The sequence below is a fragment of the Chelonoidis abingdonii genome, chromosome 3 (assembly GCF_003597395.2).
Source record: "Chelonoidis abingdonii isolate Lonesome George chromosome 3, CheloAbing_2.0, whole genome shotgun sequence".
NCBI lineage: Eukaryota > Metazoa > Chordata > Testudines > Testudinidae > Chelonoidis > Chelonoidis abingdonii.
This window is the reverse complement of record NC_133771.1, coordinates 181451376-181474177: the sequence shown is the minus strand read 5'-3', so window position 1 is coordinate 181474177 and position 22802 is coordinate 181451376. Positions and strand designations below refer to the sequence as shown.

Genomic DNA, 22802 nt, shown 5'->3' with positions numbered 1-22802 from the left:
AAAAAAAAATGAGAGAGATTGCTGATTCCTATGTTAGCTGTTCCTCTTCTAGATCTCAATAATGCAATAATATTAAAAAACAAAAACAAACTGATATAGTGAGTCAGTAAGAAATTTTTATCTGAGGAATGGTACTCTGGAAATCTGTGCCAAAAATTTAAAGTTCGCACAAAATATTAAAAAATTCGTGAACAGTATCTTGCAAAATTAATGCATATTTGTTGCAAAATATGGCAGTCTAATTACAGTTCGTTATCTGGTATTATTTAAACTATAATACGGATTAGAACAGGATGGGGAGCATTAGAGAAATCCCCAAACTCTGGGTAAAGTAAGGTAGTATGACCTCTAATTATTAGTCAACAAGTAATATGCAGCATATATCAGGTTACTCATAACAACTGAAAGAGCAGTGAGGCGAGGACTCAGAATTCCAATTATTACTGGCTGTGAACCATTCTCCATAAAAGGTCAGCTAGCAATAAGTTCAATGGAGCACATTTTGATAGAACATTTTTCAGTCCAAAAATTTAGACCAGTCTAATCACTGATGCGCCATAAGCATTTATAAGGACATGCTGTCCTTTACAATAAGGCTTGTTACATCACTCTGGACAATGTAAAGAAGCTTTAAAATTTATACTGTTAATACCCTGTGGGGATTCACTAAGCAGGGAAGGCTGCTACTCTCTCTGCCTGAAGGGAACAGAGCCTGTCTCACGCCTCCTCTTCAGAAATACCCAAGCCCTGCCCCTCCATGCTGAGTGTCCGCATAGCGAGCGAAAGGGACAGTCTCCTTTCTCCACTGCACACACACACACCCAGGTCCCTCCTCCCCAGGCGGTGATTTACATCTGACGAGTGCTTGAGTGCAACCGACGAGTCTGCACTGCAGGGAGTGACACATGTCCGCTTTCAGCTTCCCTTGCTTCCCTGTCAGAAATCATTTTTCTGTGGGTAAGCAAAGAAATTGGGGGCCATGAATTCTGTACACCGCAGTGACACAAAATCCTGAGAGTAATGGTTTCTAGTCCTCTGCTGACTAAACTGTTTAAAGTGTGCAATTTTAATGATGGAGTTAAATGCTGAACATGGCTGTCAGTAATATTTGATTTTTGCAATTTATAAGCCTGTTGTGCATCCAAATGTACTGATTGCTTCTCCTTGACAAGAAGCAAAGTATTCTGCTTTATATTAGTCAGACTTGTGCCAAGTTTGACTTTTCCCTGTTTAAAAATGGACCACCAGCTAAATTTGAGCAAGATAGTTAGAACACAAATGATATACTTCATTTTATGGCAGATCTGAGTTCTGAATTTGACTTGTAGTATGCAAATTCTACGGTCAGATGTGTCAAGTTTTAATCTCCTTGATGCTAATAGGAAGCTTTAAAGGCTGCAGCATTTAAATGCAAGATCCTTGATAAATGTTTTGTTTGCAAAGGCAGTGTATAACCAGAGGCTCTAATCTGGGCGCCCTGTTCAGGGGTTGGGTGGAGTGCACCCAGCCGCTCCACTCCCAGCCATGCCCTGACTTCCGGTCCCATGCTGCCCAGCTGCAGTCCCTTGTCCTGTCCACATTTTCCCCTCTCCCTGGCTTCTGACCCCAGCTCGCGGGAGGGGTGTGACCACGAGAAGTGGGACCACTCATATCAATGTAGCTATGAATGGATACAAAGTATTTGCAGGCATGGATGAGCTGTCTGGCATAGAGTTAATGTATTTAACTTTCAGTGTATTACTGTAGGTCAGTATCCTTGAGAATGATGACCGATTTATTAGAATTGAACTAAATTATGTCTTATTCGAGCAAGGAGACATAGGCTTGTCACCCTTAACTCATCAGTAAACTTTGTTGTTTGGGTACTAAAAACCACATGCTCGAACACAAACGTTTACGAAAAGTCGGGATAACAGCTCTGTGTTGGCAGGATGTTCCTGCCAACAAGCGCTGCCGCTCATTGATGGAAGTTTTTTGTCAGCAGGAGAGCTGTCCCACTGACAACAACAGCTAGGCGCACGCTTTTAGATCACACTGTAATGGCACAGCTGTGTCCATTAATCTAGTGAAGTCAGCATAAATCCATGTGCATAGGATGATATTACTGTGTGTCGCGCTGTGAAGAGTATGGTCACTCATGATATCAACTTGACTTGAAGTAGTGTTCAGACTTTCAAAGAGCATCCAAGCTACTAGTGCATACAATTTCCTTTGTTGTTTGTCTATGTACAGGTAGATATGGAAAAGAGCTAGGGTGAGATAAAAAATGTAATGGATTATAATTGTTGTCTGGACAAATAGCACTGATAATAAGCTGCCTGGCAGAAAACAGCTCCTAGGATGATTAGTCATGTTAAGGGTTAAATAACAAACCAACAATAAACCAAACAACAACAACAACAACAAAAAGCTTTATTGTACTGTATTCCTCTTGTCTTGAACTGAAATATTTGCAATCTATTCCCTCAAACTCTATGACTTTAGTTAGTTTAAATCAGTGAAATCTATATATGGTCACAAATGCATAGGACTTTTCCTTTTAGCTCAAAGAATTGATTTCAGATATTCTTTGATGTATGCAACCGATTACTAAGATGGTGTGATTGATATCGCACATTGCATTGTGGCCTAATCAACTGTATAATGGAGTCTGCGTGGTAGAGGCCTTAAGAGAGCTTACCTCCAAACACTGATGATGCAAAAATTGTTTTCTGTGGGATTTAAAGTAACACTTTTTGACGTCTTCCTTCCCCTGCCTCCACTCCATTGTAGTATTAAATCCGCCTGTGAAAATCGGAGGTGGGTGCTCAAAGCGGATTCTCAGAGATCTCTCACACTACCCTTTTGTTGGGTGGAATTTCATGGAGAATCAGACCACAGCCTGTGGACTGTACTGTCCCTTGCTCTTAAAATGTTGTACAATCAAGCTGGCTCAAAGTCCTTCAGGTTGCCACCAAAGATCTCTTTGTGAGGGCACATCGAAAGATATTGCACCTCTGTCTGTGCGTGCCCTTTCACCAAGTTCTTGTGCTGGCCTGCCTCATATCACTCGCTCAGAGAATATGTTTTGCAGGGTTTAAGAGGGAGCGCCAATTGTAGTGCCAGTGACGCCATCTGCTCTCAGTAGCAAGAATCTGTTTTCCCTAGCAAAGACCCAGAAGAGGATATCTGCCAATATGGGTACTGCAGAATGACTTCAGCATCTTCAGTAACTATCACACAATGAGACCTCTGAGTACAGTCAGTGCATACTTTGTCTGATGTGACTGTGGACACACAATTTAATTAGGGCCCTACAAATCACAGTCCATTTGATCAAACTCCACCGGTCATAGTTTTTTAAAAATAGTAAACTTCATGATTCCAGTTGTTTAAATCTGAAGTTTCATGGTGTTGCCTTTGGTCAGGACCCTAAATTACATTGGTGGGTGCAAGTTATTTTGGGAGGAGATGCGGTAGCCATCCTTACTCTTTGTTTCTGCTGCGCAGCGGCTCTGCCTTCAGAGCAGGGCAGCTGGAGGTGTGGCGGCTGCTGGCCAAGCCAGCTCTGGAGGCAGAGCCAGCCGCAGCAGCAATGCAGAAGTAAGGATGACATGATATTGCCACCCTTATTCTGCACTGCAGCTAGTGGGTGCTGCCTTCAGAGCTGGTGCTGGCCCTCAGTTCTGAAGGCACACAGAAGTAAAAGTGGTAACCGACTCCCGACAAATAACCTTGCACCCCTGCAACTCCCTTTTGTCAGACCCCCACTTTGAGAACGGTGGTCTTCCTTGTGATGTCTGTGCGATAAGGGTAAAAGCACACAGACCAGATTTATCAGTCTGTGACATGTTTCATGGCTATGAAATTGGTAAGGCCCTAAAGATAATTCAGTTTATCTACACTCGGAAAGTGTGTGGATAAGTAGGGTGTGAATTTAAAGCATAATAGCTGTTCCTGATTAACTCTGTGTGACCATTCTGATTCCAGACAAAATTCTAACAGTTAAGATTTTATGAAGATTTATAGTGTCATATTCCTAGTCCTTAATGCTGGAAAAAATTTTTAAAAATCTTTGTTGTTGTACAATGTGTTTTAAAACAGCATAAGTAGTCTTTATTACCTTATTCTCTGATGTAATAGTGTAATTTATAAGATGAAAAATATCTCTAAGTTATAATCTTTACATTGTCACCCTCTTGTTAATACTTAAACTGGTTATAAAGATTGTTGCTTGCGCTGTCTCATTTTGCTCTTCAGAAGAAGTTACTCACCTCTCATGGGAATAATTCCTTGCTTCAAATTGTTGTTTTACAAAATACACCATGTGAACCATTTTTAGGCAAAGCTATTATCAGTTTAGCTGATGCCCAAATAGCAAACATTTGACAATATGAGAAATATACAATTTTATAACATTCTATGTTGACTCTCCCCCCCCTCCCGCCAACGATACAGAAATCTGAGTTCCTTCATGGTTTAAATCAGCATTGAATGTCATCTGTACAGTCCGCCATCTTAGCATAAAACGTATCAACTTAGCAGTTGCAAAAACAAAAAAGAGAGAAATAACAATTTAATACTGTACCTGTAGTGAGGGCGATTCCGCCCGCATTCATCTCAATGTAATTTGACTATATCGTGATTTTCGCTTATGCGCAGACTGCGGAACGTAACACAGCATAAGATGCGACAGACCTGTAAAAGGTTTTGGCTTTTTTTGGGTGGTGAGGGAGTTTGATAGGGGAATTAAACCTCTTCACAAAATGTTGTGTCAATAATCCTTTGCTCATTAACAGCCATAACTGGCTTTTGTTTTTGTTTAGCACACATCTGATCTACCAAGCAAGGCTCTTTGCAATTGCACTCATCAGAAGGGAAAGTTCAAGAAGACCTGTTTGAGTGTTCAAAATAAGCAAGCACAGCATTTTGACTGGCCTAAATAATGGCATAGCTCGTCAGAAAACGCCGCATACTAGAACTCTTCTACTAAGAATCTTCCATGAGCATGTGCAACAGGTAAATCTGCTTTTCATTGTAGCTAATTTGCATTTCATTATACAGTTTTATTCAAAATGAAAGGACATAAAATGAAACTGATTGTTGGTTGTTTTTTGGGTGTTACTAACTACCGCACACCTTGGCTCAAAAACTTACAGGCAATTGCGGAAGTTTAGCTTACAGTAACTCCTCACTTAGTCGTTCTGGTTACTGATCAGTTAGGGAACATGCTCATTTAAAGTTTACAATGCTCCGTTCTAACTCGGTTCAGCCGCTTCGGCTTTGTCCGCTGCTGCAGGAGAGAGCAGCCTGTTGCACGCTAGTGGTGGGGTGGAACCAGGTGGACCAGAAGCCCCCCATCAGCTCCCCGCACCCTAAGTCCCCTGTCAGCACTGCCAGCAGGCAGCAATTGCAGCTATCCTACCCCACTGCATGTGCTGATCCTGCCTCTGCCTGGAGTTCTTCCTGAGCCTCCTGCTGCTTGCGGGGGGGAGGGGGATCAGGGTGTCCCCCCTTCCCACTCCCTAACACCCTGCTTACCCTCTTCTCTATATAGAGCAGAGTGGGGACAGGGACGGAGAGAGCTGGGCAGCAGCTGCTGTCTCATCTTCTGACCACATAAAAAAACAATGCATTAAGAGTGGGTCAGCTTACTAAGGGGGAAGGTGCGTTTCTCTCTCTCTCTCCCCCCACACACACGGCCTTGTCGTTCTGTCTGCATCTGTCTCCCTCCCTCCTGTCATGTGCCTTGAGGAGAGGCTACATTAACACGTGTTAACCCTTGAGGGCTAGTCGAATGGTAGTTGATCATTAGCAGCAAGCATCCTGAGAAATATCCCACCTCTAACTTTACTACCTGAACCAGCTTCACATCATTGATAGCTGTGAACTATTAAATTGTGTTTAAAATGTATTGTGTGTGTGTGATCTTATCTATCGAGAGAGAGATATATTTTTGTCTATGAAAAAAATTTCCTGTAACCTAACCCCCTTATTACATTAATTTTAGGGGAAATTGGATTCGCTTAACATCATTTGCTTAAATCGCATTTGTCAGGAACATAACTACAACTAAGTGAGAGTTACTGTATTAACTTGTATGTAAGACCAGTGACGATGATAAAGCACCAAACCTTCACTCTTCCAACTACTGTGGTAGAACAGGTTGCAGAAAAATCTGGTGCTAGTCAGGCTGATGTCAGTGTGCTTTTATCATCTCCTAATGAGTTGCCTGTATCTATTTACCTACATCAGAGCAACAAGCTATATTTCTCTTGTCTTTCACTCGTGCATATCAAGCTGGTTATAAAACTGGAACAGGATTGTTTTTTCTTTATACAGCACATGTAAAAATTGTAGCTATAAGGAACGACACTGTATTTTAAGATGCTGTTATACTGAAGTGACGCTGAAAAGAAAAAGAGAGAATTATCCAGATTCCCCTGTAACTAGATTATTTATGTGGTGAATGCTCCAAACAAGTTAAGTTTCAAATTTTCTCATCCTCCTTTCCCAAAGTGGTTTATTTTATTTAAAGTAAACTGATTCACGTTGAATGCTCCCACAGGAAGTTTTTGAGGATATGGAACATGCATGGTTTGCAGATAACTGTTACATACTAGGGGCTCAGTTTTTCCTTCTCCATATTTTTGAAGGTATCTTTTTTAGTATTTTTTTTATCTGAGCTTTAATTTGTCTTTCTCTGGTGTCCCCTTCTCTTGAAATCATTGTTATTGCAGTAATTACGTGGCTGTGCCAGTTTAGGAGTCGTCCCTTTCAGTCTGTCAAAAACTCAGTATTACGTTCGGTTTCTGTAGGTCCAGTCCCTCAATTGAAGTGAAATGCGAATCCTTCTTGATTCTTCTTGAACAGGCTCCAGCTATTATCATCAAGGTAGGGTCAGAGCACCTATCAAGAAAGATCTTCCCACTGAAAGTACTGTTTTTCAGTCAAGGGTTTTAAGTCCTCAGACTCAAGCAGAAGTTATTCTTTTTGTATTGATTGCTGATCCCTGTATAACCAATCTTTCAGAGTGGTGTGCCGAATCTTCATTATTCACTCTAATTAAGGTTTCGCATCATAATACTTTTAATGTTTTAGAAGGTCTCTTCTATAGTCAATAATATATAATTAACTGTTGTATGTAAAGTAAATAAGGCTTTTAAAAGTTTAAGAGCTCATTAAAATGAAATTAAAATACAGACCCCGGACTGGTGCCAGGACCCAGGTAATGTGACTGCCACTGAAAATCAGCTTGCATGCGCCTTCGGCACCTGTCCATAGGTTGCCTACCCTGGTTATACTAATGAGCAGTGTAGAGAAGCGGACTTGCCTCGTGCAGCGCCTCCTGCGGACGCCTGGGAATTAGCTCGTTCCAGCTTCCGGAGCGCCCTCTGTGGCCAGTGTTCTGCCTGTCTTCTGGCCCCGTGTCCTCCCTGGACCCAGTACCTTTACCTGGGTGCGCCCCATGAGCCCTGCTTCATTCAGGTACCCTGTATCCAGCTTCCTGCAGCCAGGCCCATTTCCCTCTACAGCTAGAGAGAGTGTGTTTGGGCTTTTGGCTCACAGCCTCTTATAGGGGCCAGCTGGGCCTGATTGGGGCATGGCCCCAGCTGAGCCTACTTTCCCCAATCAGCCCAGGCTTTTTGCCCCACCACAGCCCTCTCCTGGGCTGTTTTAAGCCCTTCAGTGCAGGAGCAGGGGACCCCCCTGCTACAAGCAGATTAATTACAGATTCAAACTGAGGGTTTTAGTTTGTCTGTGTAAATAAGTTCCCCATTGCTAATATCTTTAAGATTGCATTATTTGTCCTGCAACATCAAAGATACTCCTTTGATAGAAAGAATAGCTTGAAAGTTGGCATGAAGTAGCTGGAGCCACTCGTTTACACTTGAATTGCGCTGGTGCAGTTTGCCCCAGATTTTATAAAAGAATAGACTAGGATTTGAAACTAGTCAAGATTTGAACCAATGTCAGACATCTCCATCTGGGGGTTGCGTTGGTGCATTATCTTTCTTCTCCTGTGTTTGATTTTATGCCTGCTTTCTCTTTCTTTGTCTTCTGTCTTCTCTTTCCAGTTCACATTTCTGCCTTTTATTAATATTGGACTTTCATTCTCATTTTTCCTTTCTCCTCACCTCTTTTCCATTCTCCCTTCCTACCTGTCTTGATTCTCTGTCCTCTTTTCCTACCTGTGAATAGCTTGTCTGCATTAGTGTTCATTTCTCATAGACATTGTTTGCAGTCAGTAGTGATGTAGCATCTTGTACACATGGACACTTTTTTAAAAAAAATCTCTCAAGGTGTAGGTTTAGACTCCATTCATCTAAAAGGGATTTCTTCTTATGCTGCAAGGGATTAATTGTTTTACCTTGTAGTTATTTTATTCTATTTTATACTTCCTTTTTTTACAGTTCCTGTGCATAGTTTATGGTGACTAATTTACATTATAAAGCCTTAATGACATTTTTGTGAGTTGCATGAGTAGCTCAAGAATTTGGTTATTCTTCACAGTGTCGAGTAGTGGCCTGCTTCTGTTTGACAGTATAGGCGAGTCTCATCTTATGTGCATTTAACATGCGCGAATTCAGCTTTGCGCAGTCAGCAAAAACAAAAAAAGAGAAAAATAACAATTTAAATACTGTACCTGTAGTGCGGGCAATTCCATGTGCCATTACACTCAATGTAATTTTGACTATATGCGATTTTCGCTTTACTCGCTGACAGCAGAATGTAACCCCAGCATAAGATGAGAATCATTTGAATTAACAAAATCATAATATAACCCATGCACACCAAAAAACCCAGCCCATCATGAACAGCAGTTATTCTTTCTCCTAAATGTGATATTCTATATCTGATGCTCTAATGCAGCACTTATTTTCTGTCACAGGAGTAGTCCATCTGATGTAATGAGGCCTCTCTGTTAAGGTGGTACACTAGGAAAGGGGTATAGGTACATGCTGCTTTAAAGTAGGTAGACTTTTCAAAGAGACTTGAAGATTTCTTGTAAAATTAGTTTGCAGTTTGTTTGCTTGTAAAGTCCTGAGTGCACTGTACCCCTTCCCTCTCTTAATCCTTCTCTTGCAGGGGTCCTGCTACAACCTGCCCTACTGGTCCGCCCAAGAAAGCCAGACCGGCTGTAGTAATTTTTCTCTGGTACCCCAGGGGCTGAGTATTAGAGTCGGAGGAACTCTAGAGGTAGATCTTGTCACAAGCTCCTTTCCCAAACTGTAGACTGATGTAGAGAGTAATCACTATATTCATATTTAGATGATACTTGAGTAACCTTGTTAACAAGATAACTCCTGTTTTGGGACAAATGGATGCTGACGGTGAAAAACCAAGTGTTAGTTATCTCAGGATATATTGGTTGTTCAGGTTGGTATGATTCATAGATTCATAGACTCTAGGACTGGAAGGGACCTACAAATTGGAGAAATGGTCTGAGGTTAAACCGGATGAAGTTCAATCAAGACATGCAAGTGCTCCACTTAGGAAGGACAATCAGTTTTCACAATACAGAATGGGAAGAGACTGTGTAGGAAGGCAGTATGGCAGAAAGAGATCTAGGGATCATAGCGGACACAAGTTCTAAATATGAAGTCAACAGTGGTACTGTTGCAAAAAAAAGCAATGTGATTCTGGATGCATTAACTAGGTGTGTTTGTGAGCAAGACACAGAAAAGTCATTTTTCCGCTCTAACTCTGCGCTGGTTAAGCGCTCAACTGGAGTAATGTGTGTCCAGTTGCTGGGCACCGCATTTCAAGAAAGAAGTGGAGAAATTGGACGAGGGTCCAGAGAAGAGCAACAAGAATGATTAAAGGTCTTAGAACATGACCTACGAAGGGAAGGCTGAAAGAATGGGTTACTTAGTTTTGGAAAAAAGAGAAGACTGAGCGGGAGGACATGATAGCAGTTTATCAGGTATTAAAAGGGTGTCATCAGGAGGAGGGAGCAACTGTTCCACCTTAGACCTTAATGAATAAAACAAGAAGCAAAGTGGGGCTTAAACTGCAGCAAGGGCAATTTAGGTTGGACTTATTATAAAAATTCTTAACTGTCAGGGTAGTTAAACAGGAAAAAATTGCCTCGGGAGGTTGTGGGAATCTCCATCTCTGGATAAAAAATGAGTATTCTAAGAGTGGTTAGATAAATGGTCTATCAGAGATGGTCTAGACAGGTATTGGTCCTGCCATGAGGGCAGGGGACTGGACTCAGATCCTTCGATCGCTTACTAATCACGATGGTTCCCCCCCTACTCAGAATTCTCTAATTCACGAAAGCTCTACATTATGGAACTAATCTTCTCTACACAATTCGATTTACTCAGAAAATCAAAAGGGCGACGACGGAAAGGTTATAGGAATAATGACAGAAGGAGATGAAATTATGGTCAATAGACTCTAGACTGTGGAAGGGACCGCCTATTCGAGAGAGTCATCACCATGACCCACGCTCTCCATTACATATGCTCTCTACTTCATGGCAGCGTACCACAACTACTGGTAAGCCAATACTGTACTTGACCTATCTGGTACGACCCAATCTTATCCTTGAGAGCTCACCTCTTACAATACTCTCTGGATAGGCAGAGACGCTGAGTGATTCTACCACAACCTCCCGAGGCAATGTAACGATTCCAAGCGGTCTGTGTGAGAACACCAAGACAGTTCATGTTAAGCAAACTTTTTTTCAAGCGTCTAAGAGTACCCATATCCTCTGGAGAATCTTCCAGTCTATGCTTGAGTATCCATTGTTTAGAGGTCTCCAGGGTGGTGTCTTGCCTTCTATCTACTCCATTGAGTAAGGCTCTAAGGTGAACAAGTTTTCTCCGGCATCTCTTCGTATTGACAACACTTATTTATGAGATTATCCCTCTCCCTCTCGCTGAGTATTAAATCCCTGGAGCTTATATTAATGTTCGTCCTCATTTCTCAGTTCATTCTCGTAGTTATCGCCACAAAACTAAGTAAATCATCACAATTCTTTCGCCTTCTCTTCCGTCAGGTCCATCAGCCTGTTTTCTCATATTGACTTGGCTCACAGGCATATATCTTGTTGACTCTTCGCTGAGCCACTCTCGCAATTTCTCCAATGCTTTCTAATCGCAAGCACTTGCCTCGGTGCTCCTAGAACTCGCACAACAATCTCTTTACCAGTTGAGGCCTAACCAGCGCAGAGTAGAGCGGAAATAAGAATGACTTCTGGTGTCTTGCTCACAACACACCTGTTAATGCATCCAGAATCACATTTGCTTTTTGTTGCAACAGTATACACTGTTGACTCATATTTAGCTTGTGGTCCGCTATGATCCCTAGATCTCTTTCTGCCATACTCCTTCCTACACAAGTCTTTCCATTCTGTATGTGTGAAACTGATTGTTCCTTCCTAAGTGGAGCACTTTGCATTTGTCTTGATTGAACTTCATCCGGTTTACCTCAGACCATTTCTCCAATTTGTCCAGATCAATTTGAATTTGACCTGCTCTCCAAGCAGTTGCAATCCCTCCCAGTTTCGTATCGTCCGCAAACTTAATAAGCGTACTTTCTATGCCACATCTAAGTCGTTGCAATAGAAAATATCTGGAACAGATCCGGTCCAAAAACAGACCCCGGAACCCCACTTGTTATACCTTCCAGCAGGATTGGGAGCCATTATAACTACTTTTGAGTACCGTTATCCAGCCAGTTCTGCACCCACCTTATAGTAGCCCATCTAAATTGTTTTGCCTAGTTTATCGATAAGGATTCATGCAGACGGTATCAAATGCCTTACTAAAGTCTAGGTATACCACATCCACCGCTTCTCCTTAGCCACAAGACTCGTTATCCTATCAAGAAAGCTGTCAGATTGGTTTGATACGATTTGTTTTTTACAAATCCATGCTGGCTATTCCCTGTCACCTTACCACCTTCCAAGTGTTGCAGATGATTTCTTTAATTACTTGCTCCATTATCTTCTTGGCACAGAAGTTAAACTAACTGGTCTGCAGTTCCTGGTTGTTTTTATTTCCCTTTTTAGATGGGCACTGTATTTGCCCTTTTCCAGTCTTCTGGAATCTCTCCAGTCTCCCATGACTTCCCAAAGATATTAGCTAGAGGCTCGGGCCTGGTCCTACATACTGTTTAAACCAATTTTTAGCAGCGTTAACACATTTAACACTGTACCCATCCACACTACATGCCCTTTATATCGATATAAAGGCACTTTAAATCGGTTTCTGTACTCCTCCCCAACGAGAGGAGTAGGCTAAAATCAGTATTACCATATCGGATTAGGTTAGTGTGCCACAAATCAACGGTATTGGTCTCCGGGTGATATCCCACAATGCACACTGTGACCACTCTGGACAGCAATCTGAACTCAGATGCAGTGGCCAGGTAAACAGGAAAGCCCCGCGAACTTCTGAATTTAATTTCCTGTTTGCCCAGCGTGAGCCTTGATCAGCACGGGTGGCGATGCAGTCCCAAATCCAAAAGAGCTCAGCATGGACCATACGGAGAGACTGATCTGATCGCTGTATGGGGAGGCAATCTGTTCTATCAGAGCTCCGTTACAGAAGACGAATGCCAAAGCGTTTGAAAAAAATCTCCAGGCTACACAGTGCTGCGTGACAAGCGTAATGGAAGCCAAGAATCAAATGGATGCTCATGGAGGAGGAGGGGGTACTGAGGACTCCAGCTATCCACATCCACAGCACGTCTCCGAAAAATATTTACATTCTTGCTGAGCTCCAATGCCTGTAGGTTCAAACACATTGTCGAGCGTGGTTCAGGGTATAGCTCAAATTTACTCCCTCCCCCTACGTGAAAGAAAAGGGAAAGAAATCGTTTCTTGACTTCTCAATGTCACCCTATGTCTACGAATGCTGCTGGTAGACGCGATGCTGCGGCAGTGAAGAGCAGTATCCGCTCCTCTCCTCTCCTGGTGGCAGATGGTGCGTAGACTGCTAGCTGTCCTTGTCATCAGCCCATGAGTGCTCCTGGCTGGCCTCAGGTGAGGCTGGCCGGGGCCACTGGGTAAAAATAGGAATGATTCCCGGTCATTCCCAGTAGATGGTACGAAGGCTGTAACCGTCCTCATCATGCAAACTGGGGGCTGAGCTCCATCAGCCCTCCTCTCTCTTCGTAAAGGAAAAGCATTCTGTACTGCCTGACTATATCAGCACGAGGCCGCCTCCATTTTATCTCGAAAAGTCACTGTTTCTTATTCCTGCATTCTTTACTAATTTCATGACACAAATGAGGGGGACACTGCAATAGCCCAGAAGTTTGGGAGGAGGGAAGTAACAGTGGGTTGTTGCAGGGGCACTCCCATGAATGGCATGCAGCTCATCATTTTCGCAGGATCTGACATGGAGCAGCTGTGCTTCTCCGATACACTGGTTCTCTATATACTTGCCCCATATTCTAGGCAGGACTGATTCTTTTTAGAACATAAAGGAGGGATTGACTCGGGAGTCATTCCAGTTTTGCCTTTGCGCCCCCGGCCGACCTCAGCCAGGGCACCCTGATAGCAGCAACAGTACAGAACGACAGATAACATCATCTTACTGCCAATTTATAATGCAGCAGACGGTACAGAAATGACTGATAACGTCTCTATCATGCAAAACGCAAATGAATGCTGCTGTGTAGCGCTGCAGTAACACCTCTGTTAGCGGCATCCAGTACACTCGGTGACAGTAAAACAAAAAAAGCTTAATGGGCTCCATGGTTGCCGTGCTATGGCGGTCTGCCAGGGCAATCCAGGGAAAAAGAGCGCGAAATGATTGTCTGCCGTTGTTTTCCTGGAGGAAGGAATGAAGTGACGACATTTACCCAGAACACCTGCGACAATGATTTTGCCCCATCAGCACTGAGATCCAACCCAGAATTCCAAGGGTGCGGGGAGACTGCGAGAACTATGGGATAGCTACACAATAGCTACCCACAGTGCAATGCTCCAGAAATCGACGCTAGCCTCGACCATGACGCACACCGCGAATTCATGTGCTTAGTGTGGCTCGCAGTGCACTCTACTTTATACAATCTGTTTAGAAAACCGATTTATGTAAAATCGGAATAATCCCGTAGTGTAGACCGTCCCTCAGCATACCTCCTCTATTAACTCCGTGAGTATTCTAGGATGCATTCATCAGCCCTGGTGACTTGCAGGCATCTAACTTTTCTAAGTGATTTTTAACTTGCTCTTTTTTTTTGTCTTCTTAACCTACCCCTTCCCAATAAGTATCACTATGTTCTAGACATTCCTCAGACTTCTCAGTGAAGACCGAAATAGAAGTCATTAAGCATCTCTGCCATTTCCAAGTTTCCTGTTACTGTTTCTCCTCCTCACTGAGCAGTGGGCCTACCCTGTCCTTGCGTCTTCCTCTTGCTCTTAAATGTATTGATAAAAAGTCTTCTTTTTTCCCTTTTTCCATAGCTAGTTTGAGCTCATTTTGTGCCTTTGCCTTTCTAATCTTGCCCCTGCCCCTGCCCTCATGGCAGGACCAATACTGTCTAGACCATCTCTGATAGACTTTATCTAACCTACTCTTAATATCTCCAGAGATTGAGATCCACAACCTCCGAGGCAATTTTTCCAGTTTTAACTACCCTGACAGTAAGAACTTTTTACTAATGTCCAACCTAAATCTCCCTTGCTGCAGTTTAAGCCCATTGTTCTTGTTCTATCATTAGAGGCTAAGGTGAACAGTTTTTCTCCCTCCTCCTGATGGACACCCTTTTAGATACCTGAAAACTGCTATCATGTCCCTCTCAGTCTTCTCTTTCCAAACTAAGTAAACCCAATCTTTCAGCCTTCCTGTAGGTCATGTTTCTCAAGACCTTTAATCATTCTTTTGCCTTCTCTGGACCTCTCTCAATTTCTCCCATCTTTCTTGAAATGCGGTGCCCAGAACTGGACACCATACTCCAGTTGAGGCCTAACCAGCGCAGAGTAGAGCGGAAGAATGACTTCTGGTGTCTTGCTCACAACACACCTGTTAATGCATCCAGAATCACATTTGCTTTTTTGCAACAGTATACACTGTTGACTCATATTTAGCTTGTGGTCCGCATGATCCCTAATCTCTTTCTGCCATACTCCTTCCTACACAGTCTCTTCCCATTCTGTATGTGTGAAACTGATTGTTCCTTCCTAAGTGGAGCACTTTGCATTTGTCTTGATTGAACTTCATCCGGTTACATCAGACCATTTCTCCAATTTGTCCAGTCATTTTGAATTTGACCCTGTCCTCCAAGCAGTTGCAATCCCCCCAGTTTGTATCGTCCGCAAACTTAATAAGCGTACTTTCTATGCCACATCTAAGTCGTTGATGAAGATATTGAACAGATCCGGTCCAAAAACAGACCCTCGGAACCCCACTTGTTATACCTTTCCAGCAGGATTGGGAGCCATTAATAACTACTCTTTGAGTACCGTTATCCAGCCAGTTCTGCACCCACCTTATAGTAGCCCATCTAAATTGTATTTGCCTAGTTTATCGATAAGGATCATGCGAGACGGTATCAAATGCCTTACTAAAGTCTAGGTATACCACTCCACCGCTTCTCCCTTAGCCACAAGACTCGTTATCCTATCAAAGAAAGCTGTCAGATTGGTTTGATACGATTTGTTTTTTACAATCCATGCTGGCTATTCCTGTCACCTTACCACCTTCCAAGTTTTGCAGATGATTTCTTTAATACTTGCTCCATTATCTTCTTGGCACAGAAGTTAAACTAACTGGTCTGCAGTTTCCTGGGTTGTTTATTTCCCTTTTATAGATGGGCACTGTATTTGCCTTTTCAGTCTTCCTGGAATCCTCCAGTCTCCATGACTTCCCAAGATATTAGCTAGGAGGCTCGGCCTGGTCTACACTACGTGTTTAAACCAATTTTAGCAGCGTTAACAATTTAACACTGTACCATCCACACTACAATGCCCTTTATATCGATATAAGCACTTTAAATCGGTTTCTGTACTCCTCCCCAACGAGAGGAGTAGCGCTAAAATCAGTATTACCATATCGGATTAGGGTTAGTGGCCACAAATCAACGGTATTGGTCTCCGGGTGATATCCCACAATGCACCACTGTGACCACTCTGGACAGCAATCTGAACTCAGATGCAGTGGCCAGGTAAACCGGAAAAGCCCCGCGAACTTCTGAATTAATTTCCTGTTTGCCCAGCGTGAGCTCTGATCAGCAGGTGGCGATGCAGTCCCAAATCCAAAAGAGCCTCAGCATGGACCATACGGAGAGACTGGATCTGATCGCTGTATGGGGAGGCAATCTGTTCTATCAGAGCTCCGTTACAGAAGACGAATGCCAAAGCGTTTAAAAATCTCCAGGCTACACAGTGCTGCGTGACAAGCGTAATGGAAGCCAAAATCAAATGGTTGCTCATGGAGGAGGGGAGGGTACTGAGGACTCCAGCTATCCACACCACAGCAGTCTCCGAAAAATATTTTACATTCTTGGCTGAGCTCCAATGCCTGTAGGTTCAAACACATTGTCGAGCGTGGTTCAGGTATAGCTCAACAATTTACTCCCTCCCCCACTACGTGAAGAAAAAGGGAAAGAATCGTTTCTTGACTTCTTTCAATGTCACCCTATGTTACGAATGCTGCTGGTAGACGCGATGCTGCGGCAGTGAAGAGCAGTATCCGCTCCTCTCCTCTCCTGGTGGCAGTGGTGCAGTAGACTGCTAGCTTGTCCTTGTCATCAGCCCATGAGTGCTCCTGGCTGGCCTCAGGTGGGCTGGCCGGGCACCTGGGTAAAAATAGGAATGATTCCCGGTCATTCCCAGTAATGTACAGAACGGCTGTAACCGTCCTCATCATGCAACTGGGGGCGTGAGCTCCATCAGCCCCTCCTTCCTTTGTCAAAGAACAGATTCTGTGTAACTGCCTGACTTCATAGCACGAGAGGTGTCCCCTCATTTTATCTCACGTACAAGTCACTGTTTCTTATTCCTGCATTCTTTATAATTTCATGACACAAATGAGGGGGACACTGCATAATAGCCCAGGAAGTTTGGGAGGGGAAGTAACAGTGGGTTGTTGCGCGGCACTCCCATGATGGCATGCAGCTCCTCATCTCTGCAGGATCTGACATGGAGCAGCTGTGCTTCTCCGATACACTGGTTCTCTGATATACTTGCCCCATATTCTAGGCAGGACTGATTCTATTTTAGAACCATAAAGGAGGGATTGACTCGGGAGTCATTCCAGTATTTGCCTTTTGCGCCCCCGGGCCGACCTCAGACCAGGGCACCATGATAGCAGCAACAGTACAGAACGACAGATAACATCATCTTACTGCCAATTTATAATGCAGAGACGGTACAGAAATGACTGATAACCGTCTCTATCATGCAAAAGCAAATGAATGCTGCTGTGTCTTTAGCGTGTTGTTTGCCTATATTCATCCTTTGTAATCTGACCTAGTTTCCATTTTTTATATGACTCCTTTTTATTTTGTAGGTCATGCAAGATCTCGTGGTTAAGCCAAGGTGGTCTTTTGCCACTTTTTCTATCTTTCCTAATGATGTCAGCTCATTCTGAAGTATCTTGCTAATATTCTCCAACCATGTCTCAAAAATATTTGTCCAAAATTTTTTTCTCCATCAGCATTATACAATGAGAAGATGAAGTGGCAATGTTTGTGGATGTATGGATGGAAGAATTCAGGGCAGTAGTCAGTCTGAGTTCAGGGACTTGTATACCTTACATTACTGAAACTACCAGATGATGGACTTGGTAACCGTACAGCGTCCTTGCATTCTGGTGAAAATCATTATTTTTCAGTGTAATTATGAAATACGTATTAATTTTTCCTAGATATCCTGTTTAACAAAAAACAAAATTGTGACAAAAGTTTCATGTGTGTATTTCAAAAGTACGCTATCAAGATTTTTAGGTTTTAGATTTCATTTATTTTAGCTTTAGAAAGTTTTAGCTGTACATATTTTTTGACTTAAATTGAACATTTCCCCTTAAATCTTCACTTTTCAATTAATAATAATAGCAGAACTTAGTGTGGCATGAGTCATTCAGACATATGCTTAGTGAATAAGAATCCATATTTGTCAGCATTGTCAATTTATACAGCCATAAACTTCATTCAGCCTGCTTTATGAACAAAAATTGGAGATTAAGTCGTTTAAACAATAATATAGCGACAAAATAACAAACTGAGTAAATCAAAAGGCAAACTCAAAAAGATTATAGATTCCCCCTCCCCCCCCCACCTCCAAGTGAATGTAATGCTGATGTAAGGTAGTAGATCATCACTGCTAAAAATGAAATTCTCTCTGTGAAAAAAATGTCTACATTACAGGCAACTGCATTGTGAGATTCTGCATGCTGCTTTGCCTATAAGCTTCAACCCTGACTTGGAATGATAACTTTTAGAAGTTGGCAGATAATTGTCTTCATTCTTTTTCAGTTGTTGACCTCTTTTATGAGATTGGAAACGTGAGTGCTAGCTGGGGTGGTGGACACTCCATGGCATGGATACTTGTTGACTAGGAAATGTATTGAAACCAATACATTTTGCAAAAGCCACTAAAAAGGAAAGATTTATATTTTAAGATTTTGGGGCATTATTAGAAAAAATATTGGTCAATGTTTTTGAAAGTGGTTACACTTACATAAGAGTCTAAATATGGATTTAGGAGCCTAACTTTAAGCATCTGAGTTTGAAAATGGTAGCTATTGTGTTTAAAAATTATTACACCGGTACCTCAATATAACGCCACCCGATATAACACGAATTTGAATATAACATGGTAAAGCAGTGCTCTAGGGTGCGGGCTGCGCACTCCAGTGGATCAAAGCAAGTTCAATATAATGCAGTTTCACCTATAATGCGGTAAGATTTTTTGGCTCCCAAGGACAGCGTTATATCGAGGTAGAGATGTATATTTAAAATCTAAAATAATTTTTTATGTTAATAGATCAAAGGGCAGTGGAACAATGGAATGTACTCATTCTTCTATTAACATTTTTTCCCAGAGACTCCCTCATATAGCTTTCACTCACGGTGCACAGTTTCTTTTGTATATTTTATTTTTTTTTTGTAATAAACATTTTTGTTTGACTAGCATTTTATCTCTAAGTACAGTGTTGTTTTATTGCAGGGTATCCAAGTAGTAACCAGGCCCTGCTTCTGTTGCGAAGTTGTGGTTCCTTGTTGCCTGAGGTCCCATTATGTGAAAGAACAGAACTAGCCCACATGATATGGGGCAAGTTGCAAGACTTGGGTATGTCTTTTCATATGTTTGACTACAATAGAGCATATATGTATTATAGAAGTATATTCTACTTGCTTTCTTGGAAACAAAAAGTAGATTGCATTTTAGTAATGTTAAATGCTGAATTGTTATGTTTTACTGCAGGAATTTTTCTTTAAACATTGGCAAATATAACCTTATATTTTCCACCCAGTTTTTTTGAGGCTAGAGACCTGTTCGCCATTCTGAGAATTATACTGACATCTAGGGGTACTAACAGTGAACCTGAGTTTTTTTTTTCCCATTGCTTATATCAGATAGTTGCTTTTGTTTGTTATTGTGACAGATTATAGTTCTTTAATATTGTAAATACTGAATTTTGTATTGCTAAATTATTAGTTATTAATTATTTGCCTCAACAGCTGGTAGTCCCAGTGTTCTAGTGTTAAAAGCTATATATAGCCAAATTGCTGTTTCATTCTGAGAACCATTAGAATGACAATTTATTATCCATTAATGTCCGTCTTCTGAAATATATGCGTGATACCATGTTCTTAAAAGTTAATATTGGGTAGGGGTTGAAGGAAGTCACATTATCTTTCAGAATTTAGCAATTCATATATAGAATGCAGAATAACACACAGGATAGCATTGATGTTTCTGTACATTAACATTTTCATTATAAATAAATGCACACTTTATAGAGTTACTCTGCTCTGTTAAACAGTTGTGACATATACCACAGAGATGGATAAAATTAATTGATTTGTTTGTACCGTAGTTTCTTTTGCATAATAAAGTTGATACATGAAAATTCCTTGGATTTCTTTATATAACAATTAAAGATATTTAACTTGTTGAACTTGAAGCAAGCTGCTTTATTTCAATCACTTTGTAACATTTGTTTAGGTGCTGTGTATGATGCAAGTCATTATAATGCTTTGCTTAAAGTCTACCTTCAAAATGAACATAAATTCTCTCCAACTGAATTCTTGTCGAAAATGGAGGAAGCTAATGTGCAGCCCAATCGAGTAGGTACTACTTGATGGCATCCTTTCCCCCTTCTAATTCTACTATTGAATAAATCCAGACTCTCTTAATTTTATTTTTTTTTTCCCCACAGGTTACATACCAAAGATTGATTGCTGCCTATTGCAATGAGGGTGATATCGAAGGTGCTAGGTATTACTTTGCACTTTAAACATTTTTTTTGCTACAAGTGATTTAAATACATATGATTCTTATCCCTTCTCCCCCCCATTAATATAAAACCTACTTCAAGTTAATTTAAATTTTGGAGCAAAGAGGAATCAAGTAGTTGATGCTCCAGTTTAGTGTGTGTGTTCAAATGTGTTGCCTTCTCACTGGTGTAGAAGTAGTAGATTGTCTTGTCAGTTCAATGGTCATTGACAAAGAACATAAGATTATGAAGGAAGAGGTGTTACTATGTAGGAAAAGTGCTCAGCCACTAGGGAAGGAGCATATATGTTTTTTCTCCCCCTGTATAGTGCTTATTGATAGCTGATCCATGTAATGCTAGTTCTTTTTAATTCCAGAAGGAATTGCCTTTGGTAAGTTGTGACAATGTGATTCCTGGGCACAAGAGGAATATACATGTATGGGAGTGAGAGGAAACTGAAAAAACTTGTAACGAATGTTAAACAGAATTATGTTTATATTTTAAATGACTAAGATACAGCATTGGAGACAAGGTTGGGGAGGTAATGTCTTTCACTGGACCAGCTTCTTTTGGAAAAAGAGACAAACATCCAAGCTCTACAGAGTTCTCACCAACAGAAGTTTGTCTGATGAAAGATATTACTTCATGCACCGTGTCCCTATAATACTCTGGGACCTATAGGGGTACAAAAAACACTGCAAACAACATAAGATACAACATTTCAAGAGTAACATAATTGTTTAAATGATTAACATGTTCCACATCCCAAAATCTGATCACTGAAATGTAACTTTCTGTGTTCTTCCTGATGATCTAGTGCTTAACGTGCAGCACAACCATAGTTCACCAGTTTCTATATAAGGAAAACATAACTGTAATTATTATTTTTATATCTTACAGTAAGATTCTTGGATTTATGAAGATGAAAGAACTCCCAATCACCGAGGCAGTATTCAGTAGCCTTGTGACAGGCCATGCAAGGACTGGGTAACAATATACCAATGTTGTTTGTTGTTTGTTTTTAAATCTTCTTCTACTTACCCTGTATATTGATAATTAGCTGCTACAAAATGGGGGGCAATTACAATTGTTGTGAATTACTGCATATTAAGACACTATTCATTCTGGAAATATAAATATACTCTGGTATTATGGGACACTGGAAGTGATGAAAGGAAGCCCATTTACCACTAATTCCAGTAAGCTTAATTTTAAGACAGATGTTATTGGAATGAGAAGTAATTGATTCAAAAGTTTTTCTTCCATTGAAGTAAAACCAACTGTCCTAAATTATATGAATAATGTGAATCCATTAGTCAATATGGCTTCTCTTTAAATATCTTTATATTTATGTCTTAGACATTTACACCTATTGTTAACTTAATACCGAGAAGTAAAAGGTCAGTTTTCAATGCTTTAACTAAAATATTGAAAAAAAACCCAAATTATGGTGGTTGTTATATTGGATGATTGTAGTTAAATCCATTGATATATATATATTTTTTAAACATCTGCAGAGATATGGAGAATGCAGAAAATATCTTTTCAGTGATGAGAGATGCAGGAATTGAACCTGGTCCAGACACCTACTTAGCATTACTGAATGCATATGCCGAGAAGGGTGACATTAACAGTGTTAAACAGGTATTAATATTTCATGCATAGGTAAAGCTTTTCCTAAAACTGTTTGTTTAAAATGGATTGCATAATCTGTTTAATATTAGCTGATTTATTTAATGCTGAAATTCCCTTTTTTTCCAGTTGGTCTCTCTAAAATAATTGCCGTGTGGTCAGCAGTAATTAAGGAGAATATTTTTTTCCAGCTGAATAATTGTGTATTTAATTGAAACCTATCTTGCGAGTATTATACATTTTATAAAACTCTATTTTATCTTTCGATAGGTGCCTTTTATTGTACGTTGTATATGTAGAAATGGTGAATAATGCTTGCTGATTCATTCAGTCTCATCATAAATGTAACTTTTTGAAAGTCAGATGAAAAGACTATTGCACAGTATTTTATTTTCATCAATGGAAAGAACTTTTTTAGGATCTGATCTTGCTTCCTTTGAAGTCAATGAGTTTTTGCCACTAAGACCCTAATTTTTATAAGAGCTCCATGGATTTAAATTTCTGTGCCTAGAAGGAGCCCGACTTATTTCATAAGAAGTTACATCCTGGTGCAGGGGTCAACCCACATGGAGCTCCTTTGCAAAACTGGGGCCTTTGCTATCTGCCTATGTCATAAGGTCAATAAATAAATACTCCCCATGTAGGAGAAGGGGAGTAAGGACACTTATTGTAAGACTAGGGTTTTGGTGTCAGGGAAAGTAGAGGGGATTCAAGTGGGGGTGTGGACTGTAGGGGGGGGAGTTTAATTTGTTTAATTTAAACTACAAAAACAAAACTCACCTCACT

General features: G+C 41.0%; 1 protein-coding gene and 1 long non-coding RNA gene across 2 annotated transcripts in view; one reads left to right on the top strand and one right to left on the bottom strand.

Moving 5' to 3' along the window:
• LRPPRC (leucine rich pentatricopeptide repeat containing) overlaps nucleotides 1–22802 on the top strand; it is a 163965-nt gene that overhangs the window by 24860 nt on the left and 116303 nt on the right. Inside the window, exons 3-7 of the mRNA XM_032774992.2 lie at nucleotides 19112–19234; nucleotides 20114–20235; nucleotides 20328–20386; nucleotides 21285–21371; nucleotides 21902–22028. Of these exons, the coding sequence (XP_032630883.1) occupies nucleotides 19112–19234; nucleotides 20114–20235; nucleotides 20328–20386; nucleotides 21285–21371; nucleotides 21902–22028 (518 nt within the window). The remainder of the gene's footprint in view (nucleotides 1–19111; nucleotides 19235–20113; nucleotides 20236–20327; nucleotides 20387–21284; nucleotides 21372–21901; nucleotides 22029–22802) is intronic.
• The window catches only part of LOC142046610 (uncharacterized), a 404232-nt gene that overhangs the window by 338436 nt on the left and 42994 nt on the right, over nucleotides 1–22802 (bottom strand). The window lies entirely within an intron of this gene.